The following is a 25,269-nucleotide window of genomic DNA, read 5'->3' on the forward strand; positions in this document are numbered from 1 at the left end:
CTTTTTCTATGGGCACATAAAGACTTCTGAACTCTATAAAATGGTTCTAATGTACTTCATCTGATGAAATATTGCTAGAAAATATTGCTTCTGAAAATTGCAATGCAAGAACAGTTGTGCTGTTCAATTTCTGTCCTGGCAACAGATGCATCTAGAGCTCAAAGATTTCACAGGAAGTCAAGTATTACCTGATATAACACAAAGCAGCTGCTCACTATAGTTCCACAATCCCAAGACACACATTTTACAGGATGCAGAAAGTGGCCTGTATATACTTGTTTGTTCAAAAACACTACAACCAAATCAATAATGTGACATAATTGATAGAATCTTACAATCAGGAAAACATAGCAAATACCTGCAAAGATCACAAAAGGCACTGAAGTCAGGAAACTTTATGGTTCAAGAGAATCCTAAAGAGTTAAAGGGTAAAAGTTTCTTTTTTTTTTTTTAATTTTTATTTATTTATGATAGTCACACACAGAGAGAGAGAGGGGCAGAGACATAGGCAGAAGGAGAAGCAGGCTCCATGCACCGGGAGCCCGATGTGGGATTCGATCCCGGGTCTCCAGGATCGCGCCCTGGGCCAAAGGCAGGCGCCAAACCGCTGCGCCACCCAGGGATCCCAGGGTGAAAGTTTCTTAAAGAGAGTATGGAAGAATGGTTCAAACCTGCAGAAGAATGATGAAAAATGTAGACATGAAATTCTTGTTATTTACTGATGAAACTACCTGCCTGACACATAGGTTAGCTTAACTAGTAGTAGAAAACCTGATTGAATAAGAAGTGTAAGGTCAGATTGTGCCAGACTTTAAAAACAGAAGTAAGATGTTCTTTCCTCTAGCTGGAGAGGTCAGGAGACCTCTTAGAAGAGTCAATCTATTAACTCAACTATGCATCTACTTCCACATATGACATTTCAAGTAAGGAAATGGACAGTTGTATCTTTCACTTCTTTGCTAGGCTGTCTGCATTGAAAATTCATGCATGGTGAGAGGAAGCAAACAAGGAAGAAATGGTGCCATTCATATATTCCGAGAGATCATCAAGCCAGCAGAGAAATCCCTTCATGAACAATTAAAACAAGATAAGCGCTTTAGGTAAGCCTATTGGTCTCAGTTACACACACACACGCACACACACACACAAAGTGAGAACTATTGACATAGTTTTGTTTCAGAGTTAGTATTCCAAAAGGCATTGAGTATTCAGTATTACTGAAAATAGTAATTAGAGTAAGTCCATGCAAATGTCTTCAAAATAAAAATATGTTCTTAACACTGTTTTGCTTCCTGGTGCACCATAATATGATTTGGTGAGTGAAACAATCTAACAATCTAAAAAAAAAGAAAGAAAAAGAGAATGCATGAACAATTTCTCATGATTTCCACCATAAATGGATTGTATTCTATTCCATGCATTGCTTGTGAGCATGCCTAAATCTAAATCTAACAGAATAAACATGTTTCTTTCCTGCTTAGCACCTTCCTCAGCCTACTTGAAGCTGCAGACTTGAAAGAGCTCCTGACACAACCTGGGGATTGGACGTTATTTGTTCCAACCAATGATGCCTTTAAGGGAATGACAAATGAAGAAAAGGAAATTCTGATTCGTGAGTAGAAGTGAATACCAGATTATTTGCCACCTGAGTTCAGGATCTCATTTCTTCCTCAAGCATTCCTGACCAGAAGTCAGCCTCAAAAATGCCCCCTTTTTAATATTCATGTCTAAACCAGTTTCCCTTAATTTCACTTGGAATTCCTGGAGGAGTACTCATTAATGTTCTAAATTAACAGCTTGCTGTCGTGGTTGTTGAGCTAGATGTTCATTTATGCTATTTCTGTTAAAGTCCACACAATTAGGTGACAAAGAACAAAAGTAGTCACAATTCCAAAAATAATTTGATTTTCTCTCCTCCCAGTAAGTTAAGTTGGCTAATATTTTGATCGAATAGACTGAAGTGACTGTTTTGACATGGTGTTGATAGCAACTTGAGAGAACAATGACATGATGAGAAATTATAGTGCGGAAAAAAAGACAAAGAAATATTTTTATCCTTGGTCTTTCCAGTATCAAAATATCAAAAAATATGACATGTTATAAATATACATTTCCCCTGCCCCCCAGGAGACAAAAATGCCCTTCAAAACATCATCCTTTATCACCTAACACCAGGAGTTTTCATTGGAAAAGGATTTGAACCTGGTGTTACTAACATTCTGAAGACCACTCAAGGAAGTAAAATCTACCTGAAAGGAGTAAGTTCTCTAGAATGAATTTATGATAGCATTCATCCATTGATCAATTATCTTAATGTTAATTATCATTAATTTATCATTGATATTATCCCTTGTTTTGATAGGTAAATGATACACTTCTGGTGAATGAGGTGAAATCAAAAGAATCGGACATTATGACAACAAATGGTGTCATTCATGTTGTAGATAAACTCCTCTACCCAGCAGGTTGGTAATTATGGAACTCATTAATGAATTAAATCCTTTTTCAATAGAAACCTAGATTTTCATTTCACACTTTCTTACCAATACTCATTTAATATTCCTCTGCATAGACACACCTGTTGGAAATGATCAGCTGCTGGAAATACTTAACAAACTGATCAAATACATCCAAATTAAGGTACAGAACATTACTGCATTTATTTCTAATGTGCTGAAGAGATTGCGATTTTAACATAAAAGACCAGAAATGTATACAATAGGTAGATTTCCATTAGACTTGGATTGCTTTTTGTAGATTATGAACCACTAGCCCATCTGTGAATAAATGACATAATTTCTTTTTGGTTTTATTCAACAAGTATCTGGTATGTGGGCCCAAGCAGTGTATTAAGTGTAATGCAAAATATAAGTTGAATCAGAGATGGCCCTTTATTTAAAAATTTACAGTCCAATTGGAAAGAAAAGACATAATGATAAAAAAAAAACATAATCTTTCTATCATTAAATACTTTGCTACAGAACATAAGGTAAAGTAATCACTTGTAAAAATTGTCACTAATCACAGTTTAGAGTTAAAAGCAAAAAAGTATTTTGCTTCTTTGTCCTCGTAGGCTCAAAGTATTGGAAAACATATGAAATACTATTTAATAAACATCTAACTTTAGATAAACTATTTTTATCATTTTTAAGACTTTGAGTAACAAATCCAATAGTCTTTATGCCCTCTGGCCCAATTTGCAGATTGAAAAATAAATTAAAGTGATGCCATAATTTTGTTAATAAAACTACTGATTTCATGTTACTAAATACAAATATTATTTTCAGTTTGTTCGTGGTAGCACCTTCAAAGAAATCCCCATGACTGTCTACAGTAAGTACATAATGAATATTTGTCACATGCAATTGGCAAGATGCAAAAAAAAAGAAAACACAATAATCTTCTTTGCACTTGGAAGCAAAAATTCTTGATAATCTGGTATTTAGAATTCCAAACAATGGCAAATTTCATCCCACTTGAAGCAGGCTTAAGATCTGGATGAGGCCTCTCAGCCAGGGCCCTACCTGTCAGATCCTATGAAATACTTCCCCATTCATCAGAAAAACAGGAATGATAAGATACGAGAATATGGTAAAATATCGAAAAGAGGCAAGGAAAAAAAGACATGCAAACATACAAAGAGGAGACAAAAGGCACTCCAGAGTCACCTGAAAATTCAGATGTGTAAACACAGAACTAACACTGCTGAAGGATTTGTAGCTCATTCTAGCCTCAAGCTGTCAGCTCTCTAAGGACAAGGTAGGAGGTGATGTGCCAAAGAATCCTAATGTTTACGATCTAGCAGTTCAAAAACTCTCCCCATTCAAAATTGGACAAAGGAACAAAGAATTTTCCAGGCATTAAACCTAAAATTTCTAGATGCCAAGGTTCTTTTATCTCTGACTCTACCAGATTATCAAAACTAAACCTCTACGACTTAACAATGGTAAAGGGTATTCCATTCTCATAAATGTAACTTGTAGTACTCCTTTTTCAGTGTGGCTTTTTCTTCATTTGTCTTTTTTCTTTCTTTCTTTATAGCTTTCAAAGCAGAAATTATTTTCATTTTGTTTTGACTCTACAATTAAACACTCAAAATGTACCAATAGTAAAATCATTACTTCAATTCCCACATTTATCCTGGCTAGAAAATAATTCTATTTTATAATATGAGCATTGTTATTGTATTAAAATTTTTTTCCTTTACACCAGGTATGGAAAAAGAATAAAGACAATGTAAGGAGCAAAACAAAATGTCTACTGCTCTTACTGATTTCAATTATGTAAGAATAACATATACAAATCAAGTATCTGGCCAGCTCAGCACTGTTTTAAAGATTTAGTTGGAATAGCTATGATTCAACATGGTATAAATTCAAGTATAGAAGTATACAATCTTGTACATATCTTAAAATAAATTAAAGAATCATTATGGGCTCTATTCATCAGAAATGTTATGTCATCTTTCTCAAAGTTGTGTACCTGCACTATATTTCTTTACCTTTCCTACTTTACCCATGATCAGTCCACTGCTTTCTATATATATGCCAATGCCATATTTTGCTTACAATGAGCCAGTCATATAATTCCTTTATTTTCCTCTATTAAAATTGGATCCTCACTCACAGAAAATAATAATAATTTCATGTATTTTATAAAATTATTCAAGAGTAATAAACCGTGTCTATCTACTCAAAAGATCTAAGAGCTCTGGGATTTACATTCCAATGCCAGATGTTTCTTTAACTCCTCCCCAGATGGGTATGCTGCTATGTAGAGGTATACTTCAAATAGAGATAGAGAATAATTAAACCTAAGATTTCATTTTTATGTTCCTTCATTGACTTATCTCTAAAACTTTCTTAATTTCCTTGATACATATTACTGTTGTCCTCAAAATATCATACATTTCAATCGTAATGTGGAGAAAAATGCTCTGTAGGATATGATGCCAACAATATAGCATCTAAGGTACAACAGAATAAAATCTGTATTTAATCCTCAGCCTGGGACCTGTCAAAACTACGTCTTGAGACAAGTAAGATTGAAACACAACTACAAACCAACCAAACATCCTACACTTCAACTTCTTTAATAAGAAGCAAAATTTTGGGCAGCCCCAGTAACGCAGCGGTTTAGCGCCGCCTGCAGCCTGGGGTGTGATCCTGGAGACCCGGGATCGAGTCCCACATTGGCTCCCTGCATGGAGCCTGCTTCTCCCTCTGCTTGTGTCTCTGTCTCTCTGCCTGCCTCTCTCTCTCTCTCTCTCTCTCTCTGCCTCTGAATAAATTTAAAAAAAAAAAAAGAAGGAAAATTTTAAGCTAAAAGTAATTAAGCCCTTTAGATAGTAGCAGCACAGACCCCTGCGATGTGGACTTAATGGAAAGGTTCCTCTGTGGCAAGACCACCTGTAGGGTCAGTAATCGGATGCATAGATTTGATATATTTCAGAGCTTCATAATTTAAGAATTCAAGATAAAAATATTTGATCTGACTAAAATATTGCCATAATTAAAATCTAAAACCCGGGATGCCTGGGTGGCTCAGCAGTTGAGCACCTGCCTTGGGCCCAGGGCATGATCCTGAAGTTCCAGGATCGAGTCCCACATCAGACTCCCTCATGGAACCTGCTTCTCCCTCTGCCTGTGTCTCTGCCTCTCTTTCTCTGTGTCTCTCATGAATGAATAAATAAAATATTTTTAAAAAGGATCTAGAACCCATATGAATTTTTAAAAGTTGACATTTCAGAAGTCTGAGGTGAGAACGTGACAGAAACCTGAATTGTGCTAACACTTCACCTCTAATGTGTCAACACAATCTGTTCTGATTGCCCAGTTAACTTTATATAGTGCAGCCCCACTGTCTAATGGAGCTATCTTTTAAGGCTTCTAATTAGAAATGACAAAAAGCAGTAGCTCTGGTTCCATGGCTCCACAAGCACTTTTCCAGTTAATCTGTACAACCAAAAGCTAAACAAATAGTTTGCTATTTTAAATAAATTTTGCATATTATTGTCTTAGTTAGGTGAATGACACACACTTTAATACATACCCTCATTTAAAAAAAAATGATTGTGATGACAGGGTGCCTGGGTGGCTTAGTTAGTTAAGCGTCTGCCTTTGGCTCAGGTCATGATCCCAGGGTCCTCAGATCGAGTCCCTCCCTCATCAGGCTCCCTGCTCAGTTTTGAGTCTGCTTCCTCCTCTCCTTCCTGCCCCTCCCCCTGCTTGTGCTCTTTCTCTCACTCTCTCACTCTCTCTCAAGTAAATAAATAAAATCTAAAAATAAATGATCATGATATTAAAGCTGAAAATTAAAGACATTTTAGCCAATAACTTAAATATTGATCATATCATATTTGTTGCATAGAGCTCATATTTGGCCGGCTGAAATTTATTTTTATTTTTAATTATTCTGAACTATTTTTCATATTTTCCTTTCTGTATCACTGTTATCAGATGCATGAAAAATATTTTGTCTTTGTCTTTCATTTTTTCTTCTGAGAAAGAATCCATCAATGCAATTTAAGATATTATGAATTGCATGAAATTAATCATGTTTATTTGTCTTCTGTTGCTATGCAGCCAATATTTTCAAGAAGTACAAAAGAAGGTAAAGAGCTTTAGTGGTGCAGTTCAAAATCACAGAGTTCTAGATAGAATTCCTCACTTAGTGTGTATATATTTCACTGGAACAAATCCAAGTCACTGGACTTCGGAGTACACCATCTGGACGTGAGAAGATAATAGAAAAATGTAACATGAATATTTCTTGTATTTGACTGCCTGAACATATTACCACAACCTATACCTTAGTACTCAACAAAGATTTGAAAAAAAAGACAGTTTTGTTCAGGTTGTTTTTAATGTAAACATCATTTATGTTCCACTTTCTATACTTTCAGCAACTAAAATTATAACCAAAGTTGTGGAACCAAAAATTAAAGTGATTGAAGGCAGTCTTCAGCCTATTATCAAAACTGAAGGTAAAAATCAATGTTATACATGGTTCCTTTTATTGTGGAAAAAAATCCAAATAATAGACTGATTTCTATGAATGTATCTACATTCTTTTTTAAACTAACATGCTAAATATTTCTATATCAATGGCATGCTCATGTAATTGTAGAATGCGGAATGCAAATTATTTACCAGAGTAGATGGTGCATTCCTAATACTTTCAGTACATTTGCTTTTACTTGATTTCATTTGAACCTAATTGGCCATTGCATTAACACTAGTACCCAGATGAATCAATAAGTAAACGAACAAACAAATAAATCCTGAGCTTTTTTAATGAATTAATTTAATTTTTTATTTTATTTTATTTTTTTACTGAAGTTAGACTACACCAGAGTATTTTTTTGTAGCTTCATCTCCAATCTCCCCACATGGATGTCTTGTTATAAGAAGCTCTTCAAAAAAATACAGGCGTTTTTCATTCAACAATCTAAGAGAGCGTTGAAGCTATACATTGATGAAGGCTTTAAAAATTACAACCACATATGATATATTTTTAAGTTAGACTACCAGAAACAGAAGAGGGAATAAGTAGCTGGTGCAGTGAGTCAAACCTTAAGATTCTTAATTGCAGTCCTGAACTTCTACCCTTACTGTCTATGTTGGCCAACTCCAACATCTTTGATGCTATCTTCATTTCATGTATTTTAATTATTACCAAGGGTCAGACCTTAAAAATGATTTTTTTTTATGTCTAAGCATTTTAATGTGGTGACACACCACAAAGAAAAGACCAAGTTTTCTTCTTTATTTTTTAAGAAGGATAGAAACAGTCTTCCAAAAAAAAGGGAAAAATTCATGTTTTCAGTTGAATCTCAAAAAATTCTTATATTAATTATCTTTGATTTTGATATTTCTTCTCATTCTATCAACTGAGATGGCAATTTCTTGAATATTTTTGACTATTCCTTTAAAGGCAAACCTAGATTTACATTTAGATATTGGAAACATGTATGCAATAGTTTATTTCCTAGCTAATTAGTTATCTATATTTTTATTTCTTCTTAAGACCTAAAATTGATGTAGACTTTGAAATTTGTGCTTATCTAAAAAAAAAAATACTCTACTTGTGGTCATTTCACTGCTTTTATATTTTGATGAGAACTTGGTGTCTTAAGAAATTAAATCATAGAATTTTCTTGTTAACAAAATGTTTCTTGATCATTTTAATGAAAAATGATCAAATGGTCCTTGGTAATACATTTGTCTTTAACATTCTTGTGCTGTTTTTAAAATTAGATTCCCTAAAATTTTGTATAATCATAGATAGCTTCTGTAATCAAAATGATTCACATGTGCTGTTCTTATTTTCAAAGATTCCTATCTTTCCTTCCAAGCTTCTTTATCTTCCCAATCTTTGTCAGTGAGAATCCACTATATTAATCTTTCTTCAATTAGGAACACAGTGAAGCATCAACTCTATCTGGGTTCTTCCTATAAAGGAAAAAGGATGAAAAATGGAGTCAGGTCACCTATGCATTAAAAACTCTTCACTTCAAAAATTCAGAAGTTTTACTTCTGTGTAACATACTGAAGGAAACAAAATGATTATCTTGGCAGCCATTTACAATTGTCCAGCTCTAAGATTGCTATTTGCACTTCATTCTCATTTAACTTTTGCAGGTTCTTTATTTTTTCTTTTTTTGCAGGTTCTTTAATGATTCTTGAATTCTTACTAAATATAATAGGCTCCAAAACACAATTTTAAGATGTCTCTTATAGGGGCGCCTCGGTGGCTCAGTGGTTGAGTATCTATCTTAGGCTCAGGGCGTTAATCCCAGGGTCCCGGGATTGAGTCCCACATCCGGCTCCCTGCAGGAAACCTGCTTCTCCCTCTGCCTATGTCTCTGTGTATCTCTCATGAATAAATAGACTTTTTAAAAAAGATTTATTTATTTATTTATTTATTTATTTATTTATTTATTTATGAGAGAGAGAGAGAGAGGCAGAGAGGCAGAGACACAGGAGGAAGGAGAAGCAGGCTCCATGCCAGGAGCTGGACGTGGGACTCGATCCCGAGTCTCCAGGATCGGGCCCTGGGCCAAAGGCAGGCCCTAAACCGCTGAGCCACCCAGGGATCCCTCTCATGAATAAATAAATAAAACCTTAAAAAAAAAATAAGTTTCTTACAAAATGTCCTTAACCAAATTACAGAATTAAGAATAAATCAACTGAAATTCATTTCAACAAATATTTAATGAGCATCTTATTATTGTGCTGGACACTCTACTAGGTACTCGTATTTTATCAAATATTAAAAAAAGATTTGATAGAAATCCCTGCCTTCATAGAGTGTAATGTAAGACGGTGTTTCTGAAATTTCAGTTTAAGCTTTCCCAATGAAATGTCGACTTGGATATTTTATTAACTCATTTCCTGCTCTTAAACTCCTTAAGTGTATGTTCTTTTGAAATTTCTAAACCTTAAAAACCTGGCCTTACATTTGATACTCAAGATCCCTTGATACCATAGTATGGTATGAAGTGTTCCTTATTTGAAAGAACAATTGTTTTCACTATTTTAGATTGTTCTAGACTAATTCTGGGTAATGGTGTACCTTGACAATTTCTGGACAAGCAAATAAATCCTCTCAAAGATAAAGCAAATATGGTGATATTCAACTGTTGAAGGGTATTACAGTATGAGTTAAATGTACTGAACCTTACTTTTCTTCTCTGTGAAATAGTCTTAGTTAACTAATGTAGTAATCAGCTTTCTAACATTCAAAATGATTTTCTCTGGGAGCAAAATCATTTTGGAAACCAAATGCAACACTGTTTAACTTTTGTATTTGAAGGACCATTTAATTATTAATTAGCAAATTCTTGCATCATTTTCATATATAAGGTAAGTACTCAAATTTATTTTCACATAAAACCTGAAATTCAGTGCCTTAAATATAGGCATGAAGTTGAAAATTTTAAATGTTCAGTCTTACCTCCATTGGATAAAGTGTACAATACTAATTAAAATTTTAATTTAATTTAATAGGGAAAGAGTAATCGTTGACCCCATTATAGTAAAGTAAGATCTATACTAGCTATCATTAGAGCAACTCAAATTTGTACATATTGTATGATGCACAAAGTATATAATACCTTGTGTGATCCTACTTTATGACTACAAACAAATGGATGGAAATGCTAACTGCTAAAACAGATGAAGGTAATTTTAACAGCATACCAGTGAATTGAGCCATTTGTTCTCATAAATACTGCCTAATTTGAAGACAATGGGAAATTATTAAAACTGATTTCATAAAGGCTGAGACCACTTGTTTGAATAACATCAAATGTTGAAATAAATTTCCTGTTCTGCTAAAGTTAAAGAACCGCTTTAATGTGATAATTTGTCTCCCAAAACAATGACTCAGGACCCACAATAACAAAGGTCAAAATTGAAGGTGAACCTGAGTTCAGACTGGTTAAAGAAGGTGAAACAGTAACTGAAGTGATCCATGGAGGTATGTTATGTGTATTTCTTAAAGCCTAGTTAGGGTCACTGTGATTATTTTGAAATAGTGTTGGTTAAATATATTGAATATTTGATGTTTTCTCTTGACATTTGTATAAATTATAGGAATATTCACTTCATCTATAGGTTCTTCCCGTTAAGTGTTTTTTTTTTTCAAATCTCTTCCAAGCAAATAAAATACACTTTACCTTTAATGAGTTAAAGTAATTTAACTACTTGAAATTAATTTACCCATTAAGTCACCAGGTCCAATAAAATCGTCATTACTGTGTAGATGCCAGTGATGAATATGAAATGTAATGATAACAATAATATCAATACAAAGAAATCTATTGGACTTAGTAGAAAAAATGGCCATTATGTTAACATTACTATTAAGTCATTGATGAGATTTATGATAGGGCTCCCACTCTATGTATAATTCCCTGGATTCTCACTAAATACTCATTCCACAGTCAGAAAACAAATATGACGTGGAGAATTAGCTTGCCAGCTGGCTCTCTCCCTCACCCAGGATTCAGGACGTAACACTACCTTTTAGATGTTTGTTGAATCTGCTCGAGATATGTCCTCAAAATGATTATGATTGAATTCTAAATGGTATTGCTTCAAGAAACATATTTAATCATTAAAATGGCAGTTTAGATACCATAAGGGATACATCAGCTGTGTTTTTCTTCCCCTACTTTTAGAGCCAATTATTAAAAAATACACTAAAATCATTGATGGAGTGCCTGTGGAAATAACTGAAAAAGAGACAAGGGAAGAACGAATCATTACAGGTAATCTTTGATTCCGAACATGGAACTCTGCCTAAATTATAAAGTTAAAACCATAGTAAATCTTAAAATATCTCTCTCTATAAGAATCATTAGAGAAATGGACTAAGTCATTTTCATGGTGGTTACTGAAATTATTTCTTTTTGGCAGAAACGTAGATTACATATTATTCTAAATATGTAATCTATGTTTTTCTCTGAATTGAAATTTGTGGATAAATCTATAAGCATGCATTTTCATTATGCAGATTCATACATGCTATATAATATTTTCACTTTGCTATTTATTAATGAGTTAATAAATCCTAGAAGAAAAACCATTCCCTCCTTTGATTTTCTATTTTGCTTAAGGCCTACACTACATCTCTACATGCATATAGGCAACATTGTGTAAGGCAATGGATCCATAATTTTAGTGAATCTCTGTGTCAGTCTCCCACTAATGAATTAGCCTAAAATTCTTAAATCAGCTATTTTGCAAGTCTTTGTTTAAATGAGCAGTCAGCAACTATGGCTTGTGCCACCTACGTATCTAAAGTTCTACTGGAACCCAGTATGACCATCCCTTTCATTTAATGTATATAACTATTTTTATCCTGCAGTGACTATTTGAATAGCTGCAACGTGAGTCATATGGCCTATAAAGTCTAAAAATACTTACTATCTGGCCCTATAGAGAAGAAGTTTGCCTACCGCTCTTTTAGAACTTTTTTTTTTTTTAAATCTCTTTCTTTCAGGTCCTGAAATAAAATATACTAGGATTTCTACTGGTGGTGGAGAAACAGAAGAAACTCTGAAGAAATTGTTGCAAGAAGGTCAGCATGTCTAGAAAAATAAGAATGTGACTATACCTAAGCTATCTGTTTCAAAGTCTAAAATAATTGTTGAGGCCTTTTATATACTTTCTACTCTATGTCATTCCTTTGTTTGAATTCCATGCCAACACATGAAAATGTCCAAAGATAGAGAATTAAACTCAAATGACAGTCATATTGATTGTTTTGTTATATATGTTATATATTGTTCAATAACTTCATAAAATGTTGGCTTATCAAAAACCGCACTACAACTGGGGAAAGAATCAAGTGTTGGTCTGGAATTCATTGTTAGCCAGATGCCATTTTACATCGCATCAAGTGCCCTGTGTTTTTATTACATAAACCAATTTCTGCTATAAACATGTATCCTCTCAGAGGTCACCAAGGTCACCAAATTCATTGAAGGTGGTGATGGTCATTTATTTGAAGATGAAGAAATTAAAAGACTTCTTCAGGGAGGTTAGTAAAAGGGAAATAACTAACCCGCTTAACAGGTCCTGGAGACGGAGTTCTTCAACTTTTTAAAGACTAAGCATTCAGGTTTTTCTTTTAATAAGATTGAAAAAGACAACATGATGTGTTGTCTTAAGAGATTGATTGATTTGATAATAGTTTAAGTAATAATAACAAAGAAATGATTACTAGCTTAAAGTCTTTAAAAAGTTCTATGGTATAAAACTTGGGGAGCAATGAATATTTTTTTTCTTTGATACAGATAACTGTAAGGATATTTTAAGTATCTGGCAAGGGAATACTTTTCAAATTGGTAGTTTTTTAAAGAAGCCCAAATTGACATATATTTTATATTTAAAAAAATGTATTCACTGCCCCCAGAACAATAATAAAAGGCATGTGTATGGATTTTTTTAAGTGCATAGATCTAGCAAAAAAAAAAACAGTGCATTTAGTAATTTTCTTTTCCAAACTACATTCTTGAGAATGGATATCTGTTTCCTCTAACAGTTTGAGTGATAATCTATACCTGGATATGTAAATTATTTTGCATATGAAATTAATCTTTAAAGTACGGAATGTTCTCTGTCTATGGCATTAAAATGAACTACTTTTAAAAGCAAAAAAGAAAAAAAAAGAATTCAAAATCTTACACAAACTATAAATTATAATTATTCAAATAGTAAATGCTAATAAAACATAATTTGGGTAATTGGCATTTGAAAATTGAACATCTAGTTCATTTTACTACAACAAAAGTATTTAGATGACAAATTAAAGAAGCAAGTTTTAAATTATTCAGAAAAATCAAATATGTTTCCTGAAATATACTATGAATTGAGAAGCACAACTGCATTTCAGTATTTATCCAAAATATCATCCAAGATGGCTTTTCTGCTTAAATTGTATCCCTATGTTCAAGATGATGTAAATTCTCTTGGAACCATGCATATTATAGGTAATTGTTTCTTTATTCTTTACTTTAACATAAGTAAAAATCTCTTTATATAGTGTTGAGACTGTTTGGTAATAAATAATTTTTATTGAACCGATGATTGAATTTCCCCTCTATAGGAAAATATGTGTCTGAAAAATACAAGATTTCCTTTCAGACTGGAGGGAGTGTGTGACACAGCCAAAGCCATCAAAGATTGGAGGTTTTCTGTATGATCTAATACAGAATTCACTCATCTATTCACAAATGTTTAATTGCTAGGAAAACAAGGATTGGAGGGAAGAGGTGAAGATATTATGAAGATTAAATTGAATTCTTTTTTTTTTTAAGTTCTTACCATAGTAGGCAGCTTTGTAGAATGGCAGTGCTTTTTAGAGAATGAATCAATTAGTAGCTGCACCAATATATATACATCACTTTACTTTATTTAGGCTTAAACTTCAGGTAAGTATGTTTTCCTCTCCTTTAATAAGTGCCACTTTACAAATTGACTACAAACAATGAACTAAGTACATAACAATAACTTCAGGCAAAAGAAAACATATCTGCTAAAGAATATGATATTCAAATTTTAGCTAATGAAATCTTTCTTTAACTCCTGTTTCTTTTATCCCAGAGGGTTGATTCTTTTAGTTCCCAACATTTGGTTTCTTTACACATCTATAAAGTATTAATTTCCACAATGCCACATCATAAGTTCTTTATCAAAACATTTCTAAGGTTTTCTGCACATAATAAAGACAATATAAGAAGTATAGTTACTTGTATCTGGACACTAATTGGGCATGGTAGGGTTTTTTTCTAGCCCTTAAAATCAATGGGTCATCACTGAGTTACAAGTGTCTAGTTCCTGAGACTCCTATTTACAAGAAGCTGCTATGAATAAAGATTATATCCTGCAAGACTGGCCTTTGTTCTTTCAGAATACAGATTATTGTTCTCTATCCAAACTATAGTCTTTTTTTTTTTTAATGATGGATCTACTAGACAAGGACTTTATTTATTTATTTATTTATTTATTTATTTATTTATTTATTATAGTCACACACAGAGAGAGAGAGAGAGAGAGGCAGAGACATAGGCAGAGGGAGAAGCAGGCTCCATGCACCGGGAGCCCAACACGGGATTTGATCCTGGGTCTCCAGGATCGCGCCCTGGGCCAAAGGGAGGCGCTAAACCGCTGCGCCACCCAGGGATCCCTATTTATTTATTTTTTGTTTCTGTTTTTTCTTTTTCTTTTTCTTTTTTTTAAATAAATTTATGTTTTATTGGTGTTCAGTTTACCAATATACAGAATAACACCCAGTGCTCATCCCGTCGAGTGCCCTCCTCAGTGAAAACTATAGTCTTTATCTCAAAGCTTGGAGTTTTCAATCTACACTGCTCATAGTCATACATATAGTACATTTTGATGAGTTGAGTGTATTCCTCAATTATTTTAGTCATGACTGGTAGCATGGCTAAGTGGTCCTCTTGGTACCAATATTGTGATTTATTGCTGAAGTACTTCAGAGCCCTTAACTTGAAAATATTCTCATGAAATGTATAGAATTTCACATTTATCTTAGGTAAAGCTATATTTACTGAACCTACTAAAGTATTAAGGGAGAATATCAACCTATAGAGAAAGGAACAAAAAAGAAGTCATTTTAGATGGTTTTGACAAATCTGCCAATATAACATGTAAAGCCTGTGTAGGGAATAGGGATCAGCTTGTAGGTCTGGCTTTTGATTTGGGCTCTAATTCAAACTACTTAAGTAAGTTAATTCTTCTACTTGGTTTCCTCATCTGAAAATGAGAATAGTAATGTTACCTACATCTTAATGAGTTAATGTATGAAAAGTACTTGGAATAATGCTCTGCAAATACAAGCTCCCAGTAAGTATCACGACCAATTATATTTACATAATAAACATATAATATAAACTTATGATAGTAGTATTTTACACCTAACTTAAATTTCTGAGAGCCATAGCCATATAAACATGCAAGTCTTATAAATAATTGGGCTGAAGCATTTTGCATGTTTCACGAAATGTAGTAGGGAGGGGCATTCATATGATTGGTTTATCTTCCAACCATTTGTTTCTCTCAACATGATATGACTCTCATTCATTTTGAGAGAGCAGAGAGCCATTGGAGACAAATCTGATTTTCTGCACTTTATTCATGCTTTCTTCTGAAGATGTTTTTTTGCCGTAATTAATACTTCTTATTTTAGTATTATCATAGCAAAATAGTAATAAATTAACAAATTACTTAATTGGATGTTGCCAAGTGTATGAAAGAAAATCTGAGTGTAAGTGCTTCTTTTGAAATGTAATGTCTCAAATACTTCTATGACCTTGTTTTAAATTACACAATAACTGCCATTTGGAGTTTAATAAGGCTATTATAAACAATAGTCTGGGACGCCTGGGTGGCTCAGTGGTTGAGCACCTGCCTTTGGCTCAGGTCGTTATCCTAGGGTCCAGGTATCGAGTCCCACATCGGGCTCCCTGCAGGGAGCCTGCTTCTCCCTCTGCCTGTGTCTCTGCCTCTCTTTCTGTGTCTCTCATGAATAAATAAATGAAATCTTTAAAAAAAAAAGATCTTAGTCACTGATTAAAATTTAGACCCATCTTTTCTTTACTATATTTTATAAGCCATTATTTTGTTACCAAATAAACCTGAAATTAATAAAAATATATCAATTGGAGCATATTCCATAATTCAGGCTTTCCTATCTCAAGTAAACTTTCCCCTACTATCCAATCTAATGAGGTTTTCTATGGTTCTGTATTCTACTATTAATATGATACTATAAATGGTTATAAATCATATATTTTGTGGAGAAAAAGAGCATGTTGGAATGTGCCACATAGAAACAAACTCATTCAAACATTTTAAAAATGTTTCTTGGTGACATACAGCCAACATTACTGTTGGTGGTAGTTTCTTGCTTTACTTTTTAATGGAATTTCAGAGAATTGAAAAAAATATATATAATAGAAAAATCTTTACCTGATTGACTATAGATAATATATAAACGCAAAAAGTCAAAATTTGGAGAAAAATATTTTTTAAAGGTAAGCAGAAAAATGAAGTCACTGTAGGAACCACATTTATTCTTTGATCTTAAGCATCCATTAGCAGAGTCAAACTGTGAATTAGGTTAACTGATGAGTTAAAGAAAAACAAAAAAAATGGAAATATTTTGCAACTATAACAACAAAAAACTGCATAGCTCTGAAACACTTGAAATTCTTAAATAAGAAAACTTATTTTTTTATTTTATTATTTTTAACTAATTTTATAAATGGTCTTGTAGGATTAAAGTCAAATTTGGCAGTATGTTGGCACACATTTCCTGAATCGTTTAATATTATATTTCTAGAATTATTAGGTCAATGCTATTGTCCTCATGTTCTAATTTAATCATGAATTAATTTACAAGGAGAATTTTACAGAGGCAGAAGTCTGATACATCACAAATAGGAGTGACTGGAGAAATGACTGGATATCTCTGAGAAGATACTTCTACTAAGCTTTATATAATGTTAAATATCCCTTCATCATAAAGCAATGCTTTTTATTAAAAAAGTGAAAAAGTCATGTAAGTCACTTACTCTGTGGGGCCCCGAATACAATAATGAAACAATGTTTTGCAAATAGTGAGCATTCATTTTGATATGTAGAAAACAAACCTCTGTGTGTGGCCAATGAAAAAGTTCCACTATTCCAAAAGAAAATCTACATGTTTAAGCAATGCTTATTTTAAGACTTCATACTTTTCTTTACTTACGGTCTCTTTTCTGATGTTAGAAATAATTTCAAAGTATTTCTCACTACAACTATTTAATTTTAGACACACCTGTGAAGAAGATACAAGCAAACAAAAGAGTTCAAGGTAAATATATTGATAGTAATGTGCATATGGCACACATGTTTTGTTATGTTAAGAAAAATCAAAGGATAGAGTTTTAATATATTCTATTGGACTTTATTGTCTTTTAGGGAGAAAAGTTAGCAAATTTGAGGCAAAGTATTTTGATGACAAAAATCAGAAAATAAATTATTCATGCTCTGCACTATTAGTAAAATCTGAGGATAGTGAATGTTAAAGGAAAGGCAATTATACTCATGTAAACTGCTAGATTTTTGGAACCACCGAGGTAGACTCAAGTAGAGCTAAGTTAAAAAGAAATCCTTGAATAAGAGCCAAGCAACAGTCGGTTGCTAGTGAACCTGAACTCTCTAAAAATGTTATTATTTGAGATCAGGCTACAGTTTACTTGAAACAAAGGTAAATTTACTTGAAACACAAGTAAATTAAAATTTTTACACATGTAGAAAGTTATTAATATAACTTTGTACAAAATTTTGATATAATGTGTAGATTATACACATGTATATATCACCCATGCACTATAATTTTCTTCATAATTATATTTATGTGCATTTTCTAATCTTTCACTTAAGTTACCTTGCATTTTGATACATTAAATAATCAAAGATTTTCCATGTGGAACTTAGAGTAAGTTACAAGTTTGGAACTTCTAAAATAATTACATACTAATGGTCAAAATAAATTGCAAGGCTTATAAATGCACTACAGGTACATCTGATTTTAAGCCAATCCAATGTAGACATTTGAAATTAAAAATCAATTGCACAAATGATTTCTAACTGAAGGTTCTGTCAGGGATTTCTTCTACACATCCTAATCCATCCAAATTTCCAAAAGAACTAAAATTCTCAAACTTTATTATTTTCATATACTTTTGATCAAAAGATAACCTTGAATTTATCCTCATAAACAGAGGATATACCTAAGAAAACATAATGTGTATTACAATAAGAAATGATGGTCTTTATGGATACAGTCATACACAAAATATCACATTGTTAAATTCTAAAGTTCCATCACATTTACAATCTATGCATTCTCCCTTCTTCCTAACAGGATCTAGAAGAAGATCAAGAGAAGGTCGTTCTCAGTGAAAATCCAGCAACCAGGCAACAAAGTTTATACAACTCTAATCAATAACCTGATCTTAAAGGATAATTATGAGAGCCACATTGACTTCAGGAAAATGAACCACCAGCACAAAAAAGCAATCATTGAACACTTCTGAATACAAATTTCATCTTTTTTTTTTCTCTGAATGAAATTATAGGGTTAGTCTCCTGTGGGATAGGAACTGAAGGAAATAGAACACCATATATACAGGTTTTTACATCCTGACATTAAAAATTCTAGCTAACTTTGAAATCCATCAAAGAAAATTCTTGTCAAAGGATTTCTTATAACTTAAACCTCACATTCAATTAAGAAGATTGAATCTTGAATATAAGAAATAGATAAAATGCATGCAAGCAGTTACTTCTCCTTGGGAAGCTAATTTATAAAAATGGGTGCTCAGTATTAAAAAAACAACAAAACCTTTACAATAAAAGGCTTTGCACATTTCTAATACAATGTGGGTTTACCAGTAAATTATGTTACTTCTACAACTAATTTTATACTCTTGAAATCTTTGTCATATGCTTTTTGCAACACATATTTTTTTCTCAAACATTTCAATAAAACTTTTTTTTCAATTATAAACAGATTACTTCAAATTGGGTAGTTCAGAAAACTCAAGGTTTAAATTAATAAGTGATTTGGACTTGGGAACAGGACTTTATACCTCCTTCTTTTTATAACAAATATTCATTAAAGGAAATTGAATGAAATTATTGTTTCTTGAATTTTTAAAGCTATTATGTTATATAAAGAATCATTACACAATAAAGCAATCATTTAAGCATCAACTGAGTAGTTAATATAACCCTAGAACCATGGTAGGTTGTGAAGATCCAAAACATGAATCAGACAGATACTGTTCTCAAAGGGTAAAGAGACAAATCACCAATAATTCACAAATGCACCATAAGCTGTAGTAGAAAATAAACAGTACCACACAAACACAAGTATCAATCAATTTTTCCTAGATTTTTGTTAGATATAGGAAAAGGCACAGAGATGCTCCTAAGTTAACTAAAACTGAAGTAATTTAAGAGTCCACTGCATGTCAAAAGAGGGGAAGAAAAATATTTGCAGAAAACAATAAAGAGATCAGTTGATCTACTCGGATCTCAACAAGTACTATCTTCACTTGGTCTAATTGAAATAAAAGCAACTGCAGAACAGAATGCATACTGATGAGGAACTGAGTAGTGACGGTGTAATAATATTACACCAAGCTTGTAAAACTGAGGAAAGACAGACTAGAGATACCAGTCTTGATCACAGATGTCCAGCTTGGATCAGAGGTCCAGTACTAAAGTACCACTAAGGAATCTGGAAAATTTTTGAGTAGGTGAAAGCATTGGTTCTTTGAGATGCAATTGGGATGAGGAAGTAAAATATAAAATTCTGGCAGTGACTCTTACTGCAGAAGTGCTCAGTAGCCTTGGTTTTCCAGAATGCTTTCTAGTCTGGGATAGTGGTGAGATTTACGTATAGCATTTAAAACCCCTACCAGGGGCAGCCGGGGTGGCTCAGCGGTTTAGCGCCACCTTCAGCCCGGGGCAGGATCCTGGAGACCCGGGATCGAGTTCCTCGTGGGGCTGCCTGCCTGGAGCCTGCTTCTCCCTCTGCCTTTCTCTCTCTCTCTCTGTCTGTCTCTCTGCCTGTGTCTCTGCCTCTCTCTGTGTCTCTCATGAATAAATAGGTAAAATCTTTAAAAATAAAGAATAAAACCCCTACCAGGAAGCAAAATGCCCCAGCAGAGCAGTACTTATATAGAGAATGTTGGGACTTTTATCTCAACTGAACAGTGTGGCTATGATCATCCCAAGGTGATTCAGAGGACGTGGTCATATAAGGTGGTACTGATAGAATATACTAAGCATTCATCAACAAAGATGACTGTTTCACACACATCATGTTGTTCATGAGCCTCTTGAAATCCCAAGATAATTGCATTGAACAAATAGTAGGTCAGCTTATCCATTTTGCCCCCTTCAGGGTTTTCATTTGATGACGAGCCAGGTGTTCCAGAGTTGGACTTTAAATATGCTAGTCTGGGACAATTGGAATGAGGTTAAAGTCTTTTTAAAGACTGATAATTTTAGAGCCCTGCCTTTTTTTTTTTTTAATTCCACCAAAAGAGAAAAAAAGAAATCAGTTTTGGTTAGTACACATACAAAAATCTAGCATAACTCTCTGGTGAAGGACAGTCTTTCAAATGACACATGTAAATATATTTAAAGGTAAATTTTATAGAATCATTAATAAAATTTAAATAAGGAAAATAATACAAATAAAAAACAAAATTTAAATATATGAAGATGGGGCACCTACGTGGTTCAGTCGGTTAAGCGTCTGCCTTTGGCTCTCAGGACATGATCCCAGGGTCCAGAGAGCCTGCTTCTCCCTCTCCTTCTGCAATTCCCTCTGCTTGAGCTGTGTCTCTGTCAAATAAATAAATAAAATCTTTTAAAAGTAAAAAATAAAAAATATGATATAAAAAAATAAATTTAAACCCCAATAATAATTCTAAAGTAGTTAAATAAATAAATAAATACCCTACTCAAATACTTTCTATAAATTGAAGAGCAGAGTAGTATGTGGTTTTACATGCAATATTTAATCCTTCAAAAATTTTGAAGTTTTATTATCTCTAGTTTTATATGAAAAAACGAGGCTCAATTAGTTAATGTAACTTTTTTTGCCTTCTACTCTTCAATCATGCCATCAATCAAATTACCACATGTCTATCACACAAGTACAAACTTGAGTATAGCAAACATCTGTTTTTGCAATTGTGCAGACTCTACTATCTGATTTCAGCTTTTTTTCAAACCATGCTCCTCACAAGTGCCATATAGGTTTGAGCACACTGATGTTAGGACTGCAGTTTCAAATAAGCCTTCCTGTCTCCAAGCAACCACTGATCTACTTTCTGTCACTCTAGATAATGGCATTTTCTAGACTTTATATAAATTGAATTACACAATGTGCATGGCTTTTTCTTTGTCTGTCTTTCCAATCCTTGGGATTCTATGTAGGAGTGGAATGACAGGACCACATAGAAGGTAAATAATTAAAACTGCAATACTTCTTCTTAAAAAAAAAAAAAGATTTCATTTTATTTATTCATGAGAGGCACAGAGAGAGAGATGCAAAGTTACAGGCAGAGGGAGAAGCAGGCTCCTTGCAGGGAGCCCAACGCGGACTCGATCCCGGGTCTCCAGGATCATGCCCCGGGCTGAAGGCGACCCTAAATCGCTGGGCTACCGGGGCTGCCCAAAACTGCAATACTTCAAAGGAGTTCTACTATTTTAAATTCCCCCCGGAAGTATATGGGAGCTCCAGTTTCTCTGCCAAGACTTGATATGGACAATCTTTTAATTTTAGATATCCTAATAGGTGTGTACTGGTATCTCATCGTGGTTTAATTTGCATCTCCCTGATGTATGCATTTCATGTGCTTATTGAACATTTGTATACATTCTGTGAAGTGTTTGTTCAAATCTTTCACTAATTTTTAATTGGGTTGGTTTTTAAAAATTGAGTTTTGAGGATTCCTTATATATTATGGCAATATATATGTACACATATAAATACGTGGCTTATATAGTTCTATTACCTATATAAGGTGCACTTATTTTCTCCCAGTATGTGGCTTATCTTTTCAGTCTCTTAGCAGACTTTATGAAGATAACAAAGTTGAATTTATCTTATTTTTTTCTTTTATGGGTGTCATATTGAAGAAATCTTTTTATTAATCAAAGTTCACAAAAAATTCTTATCTGTTTTCTTTTAGAAGCTTTATTAGATTTAGGTTTTACACTGAGGTATATAATTCATTTTGTTTTTTTTTAAAGATTTTATTTTTTATTTTTTATTTATTCATGATAGACACAGAGAGAGAGAGAGGCAGAGACACAGGCAGAGGAAGAAGCAGGCTCCATGCCGGGAGCCCAACACGGGACTCGATCCTGGGACTCCAGGATTGTGCCCTGGGCCAAAGGCAGGCGCTAAACCGCTGAGCCACCAGGGATCCTTCATTTTAAATTAATTTTTGTTTATGGTATAAGGTATGAATCAAAGTTGGGTTTTTTCTCCTATAGATAGCCAATTATGCTAGCACCTTTCTCTGAAAAGATTATTCTTTGTCTATTAATATACCTTTACATCTTTGTCAAAATTACATCTATATATGAATCTATTTCTCTTTTCCTTCTTTCCACTCTGTTCTATTAGTCTATTTCTCTATCTTAATTGAAACACCATATGACTAGATAAGTGTAATTTTAAATAAGTCACTAAATCAGGTAGGGTTAGTCCTCAAATTTTGCTCATCTTTTTCAAAGTTGATTTGGGTATTTTAAGTTATTTGCATTTTCACATGTATTTTTAAATAAGCTTGGCAATTCCTACAAAAAAAAATAAGGTATCTGCTGAACTTTGAATTGAGATTGTATTGGATATTTGGGTCAATTTGAGAATAATTGAAATCTTTACAATACTGTCTTCAAACCATTAACGAAATATATCTCTCAGTTTATATATAGCTCTTCCTTAATTACCTTAACAATGTTTTATTTGAATATTTAGGTTTTACCAATGTTTATTTGAGTATTTAGGTCTTCTACTTCTTTTGTAGTTTCCTCTTAAGTACTTAATATTTACTTTTATGGTATTACCAATGGCATTGATTTTATGTCAATTGATGATTATTTTCTGTTATTGATCTTATATTTAACAACTTTATTAAGCTCATCAGTTCTAGTAACTTTTTATAGACTACATCATATTTTCTACATTGGCAATCATATTGTGTGCAAATGAAGACAATTTTACTTTTTTTGCAATCTGGATGCCTTTGACATTTTCTTGCCTAATTTCACTGATTGATGTTGAATATGAATAGTAGTTTAATGCTGAATAGAAGTAGCAAGAGTGACCATTCTTTTTCTTCATGATCTTGAGGGAAAACATTCATTCAGTCTTTTAATCTTAAGTATGATGTTTAATTTGATGTTAGCAACACCGTTTTCTGTTCTTTCATAGATACCTATTACCAGGTTGATGAAAGCACTTTCTTTTTTTTAAGATTTTATTTATTTACCAATGATATAGATCTTTTGATATGATCATGTGGGTTTTCTTTTTTAGTTTGTTAATATGGTGAATTATATGGATTTAATTTTGAATATTAAAACCTCATCCCATTTAAGTTATTCATTCTGGGATGAATTCCACTTAGTCATGACATACTCAGTTTGTGAAAGTTTTATTAAGCATTTTGACATGTATGTTCATAAGAGACTTGTCTATCATTTTCTTTTACTGCAATCTCTTTGTCTGAGTTTGCTATCATGGCAATGCAGGCCTCACAAAATGAGTTAGAAAGAATACTCTTCTCTCCAGTTTTTAGAAAGTGTCTATGTAGAACTGATAAATTTTTCCTCCTTAAATGTTTGGTAGAATTCACCAGCGAAGACATCTACTCTTACCATTTTCTTCGAAGAATGATTTTTAGACACAAATTCAATTTTTAAAAATACCTATAGGTTGGGATCCCTGGGTGGCTCAGTGGTTTAGCGCCTGCCTTCAACCCAGGGAGTGATCCTGAAGACCCGGGATCAAGTCCCACATCAGGCTCCCTGCATGGCGCCTGCTTCTCCTTCTGCCTGTGTCTCTGCCTCTCTCTCTCTCTCTCTGTCTGTCTCTCATGAATAAATAAATAAAAATTAAAAAAATACCTATAGAGCTATTTGGATTATCTATTTCCTTTTGAATAGGATCTGGCACTTTGTATCTTTCAGGAAATTTGTTCATTTCAAAAAATTTAAAAATTTATTGGCATATTGTTAAAAATATTCCATTATTATCTTTTGAATAGTGATGTCACCTCTCAAGACTCATTTTGGTAATTTTTTTTCTTCTTTTTTTCCCAACCAATCAAGCTAGTCATCAATCAATTTTATTGGTTTTCTCTAAGGATACGCTTTTAGTTTCATTTCTGTACTCTTCTGTACTCTTTCTGTTTTCTTTTTTTTTTTCTCTTTCTGTTTTCTATTTCATTGATTTTCACCATCTATTATTGTCCTATGCTTTATTTAATTTTAATTGGATCTTGATTTTCTAGTTTCTTTTTTTTTTTTTAATTTTTATTTATTTACGATAGTCACACAGAGAGAGAGAGAGGCAGAGACACAGGCAGAGGGAGAAGCAGGCTCCATGCACCGGGAGCCCGACGTGGGATTCGATCCTGGATCTCCAGGGTCACGCCCTGGGCCAAAGGCAGGCGCTAAACCGCTGCGCCACCCAGGGATCCCGATTTTCTAGTTTCTTAAGGTAAAAGCTGAAGTCATTGATTTAAGAACTTTCTTTTTTCTAGTATGAGAGTTTAGTGGCATAAATTCCTCACTAGGTATTGCTTACTGGTATCTCACAGATTTTTAAATATATTTTAATTTTCATTCACTTCAACGAACTTTCTAATTTTCTTTCTAAATATGGTTAAAAAGTTATCTTTTTAAGAATTGAAATAATAAAATATCTATTTATACATGTAGTAACTATTTCTTGGGCTCTTTTGTCCTTTGGTATATCCATATTTCCATCTAGTATCGTTTTTTTTCCTAACATTTCCTTTAGTGCAAATCTGGTGGCAATAAACTTTTTCTGTCTGAAAAAGATCAATATTTTGCCTTTGTTTTTGAAAAATATCTTTGCTGGATATGCAATTCTAGATTGACAATTTTTATTTATGCTATTTTTAGAGATGTT

General features: G+C 33.2%; 1 protein-coding gene across 4 annotated transcripts in view; it reads left to right on the forward strand.

Moving 5' to 3' along the window:
- POSTN (periostin) overlaps positions 1-19,295 on the forward strand; it is a 41,562-nt gene extending 22,267 nt beyond the window's left edge. The window contains exons 11-23 of one of the 4 annotated variants that reach the window (XM_077867994.1): positions 964-1,100; positions 1,482-1,612; positions 2,128-2,258; positions 2,363-2,465; positions 2,573-2,640; positions 3,288-3,333; positions 6,905-6,985; positions 10,393-10,482; positions 11,186-11,275; positions 12,010-12,087; positions 12,466-12,549; positions 17,347-17,388; positions 18,445-19,295. In XM_077867994.1, coding sequence (XP_077724120.1) covers positions 964-1,100; positions 1,482-1,612; positions 2,128-2,258; positions 2,363-2,465; positions 2,573-2,640; positions 3,288-3,333; positions 6,905-6,985; positions 10,393-10,482; positions 11,186-11,275; positions 12,010-12,087; positions 12,466-12,549; positions 17,347-17,388; positions 18,445-18,482 — 1,119 coding nt within the window. In that variant the 3' untranslated portion in view covers positions 18,483-19,295. The remainder of the gene's footprint in view (positions 1-963; positions 1,101-1,481; positions 1,613-2,127; positions 2,259-2,362; positions 2,466-2,572; positions 2,641-3,287; positions 3,334-6,904; positions 6,986-10,392; positions 10,483-11,185; positions 11,276-12,009; positions 12,088-12,465; positions 12,550-17,346; positions 17,389-18,444) is intronic. The other 3 variants (XM_077867996.1, XM_077867995.1, XM_077867997.1) reach the window with 3 other exon arrangements.
- Positions 19,296-25,269: the final 5,974 nt, after the last annotated feature.

This window comes from Canis aureus, chromosome 24 (genome assembly GCF_053574225.1).
Source record: "Canis aureus isolate CA01 chromosome 24, VMU_Caureus_v.1.0, whole genome shotgun sequence".
Taxonomy (NCBI): domain Eukaryota; kingdom Metazoa; phylum Chordata; class Mammalia; order Carnivora; family Canidae; genus Canis; species Canis aureus.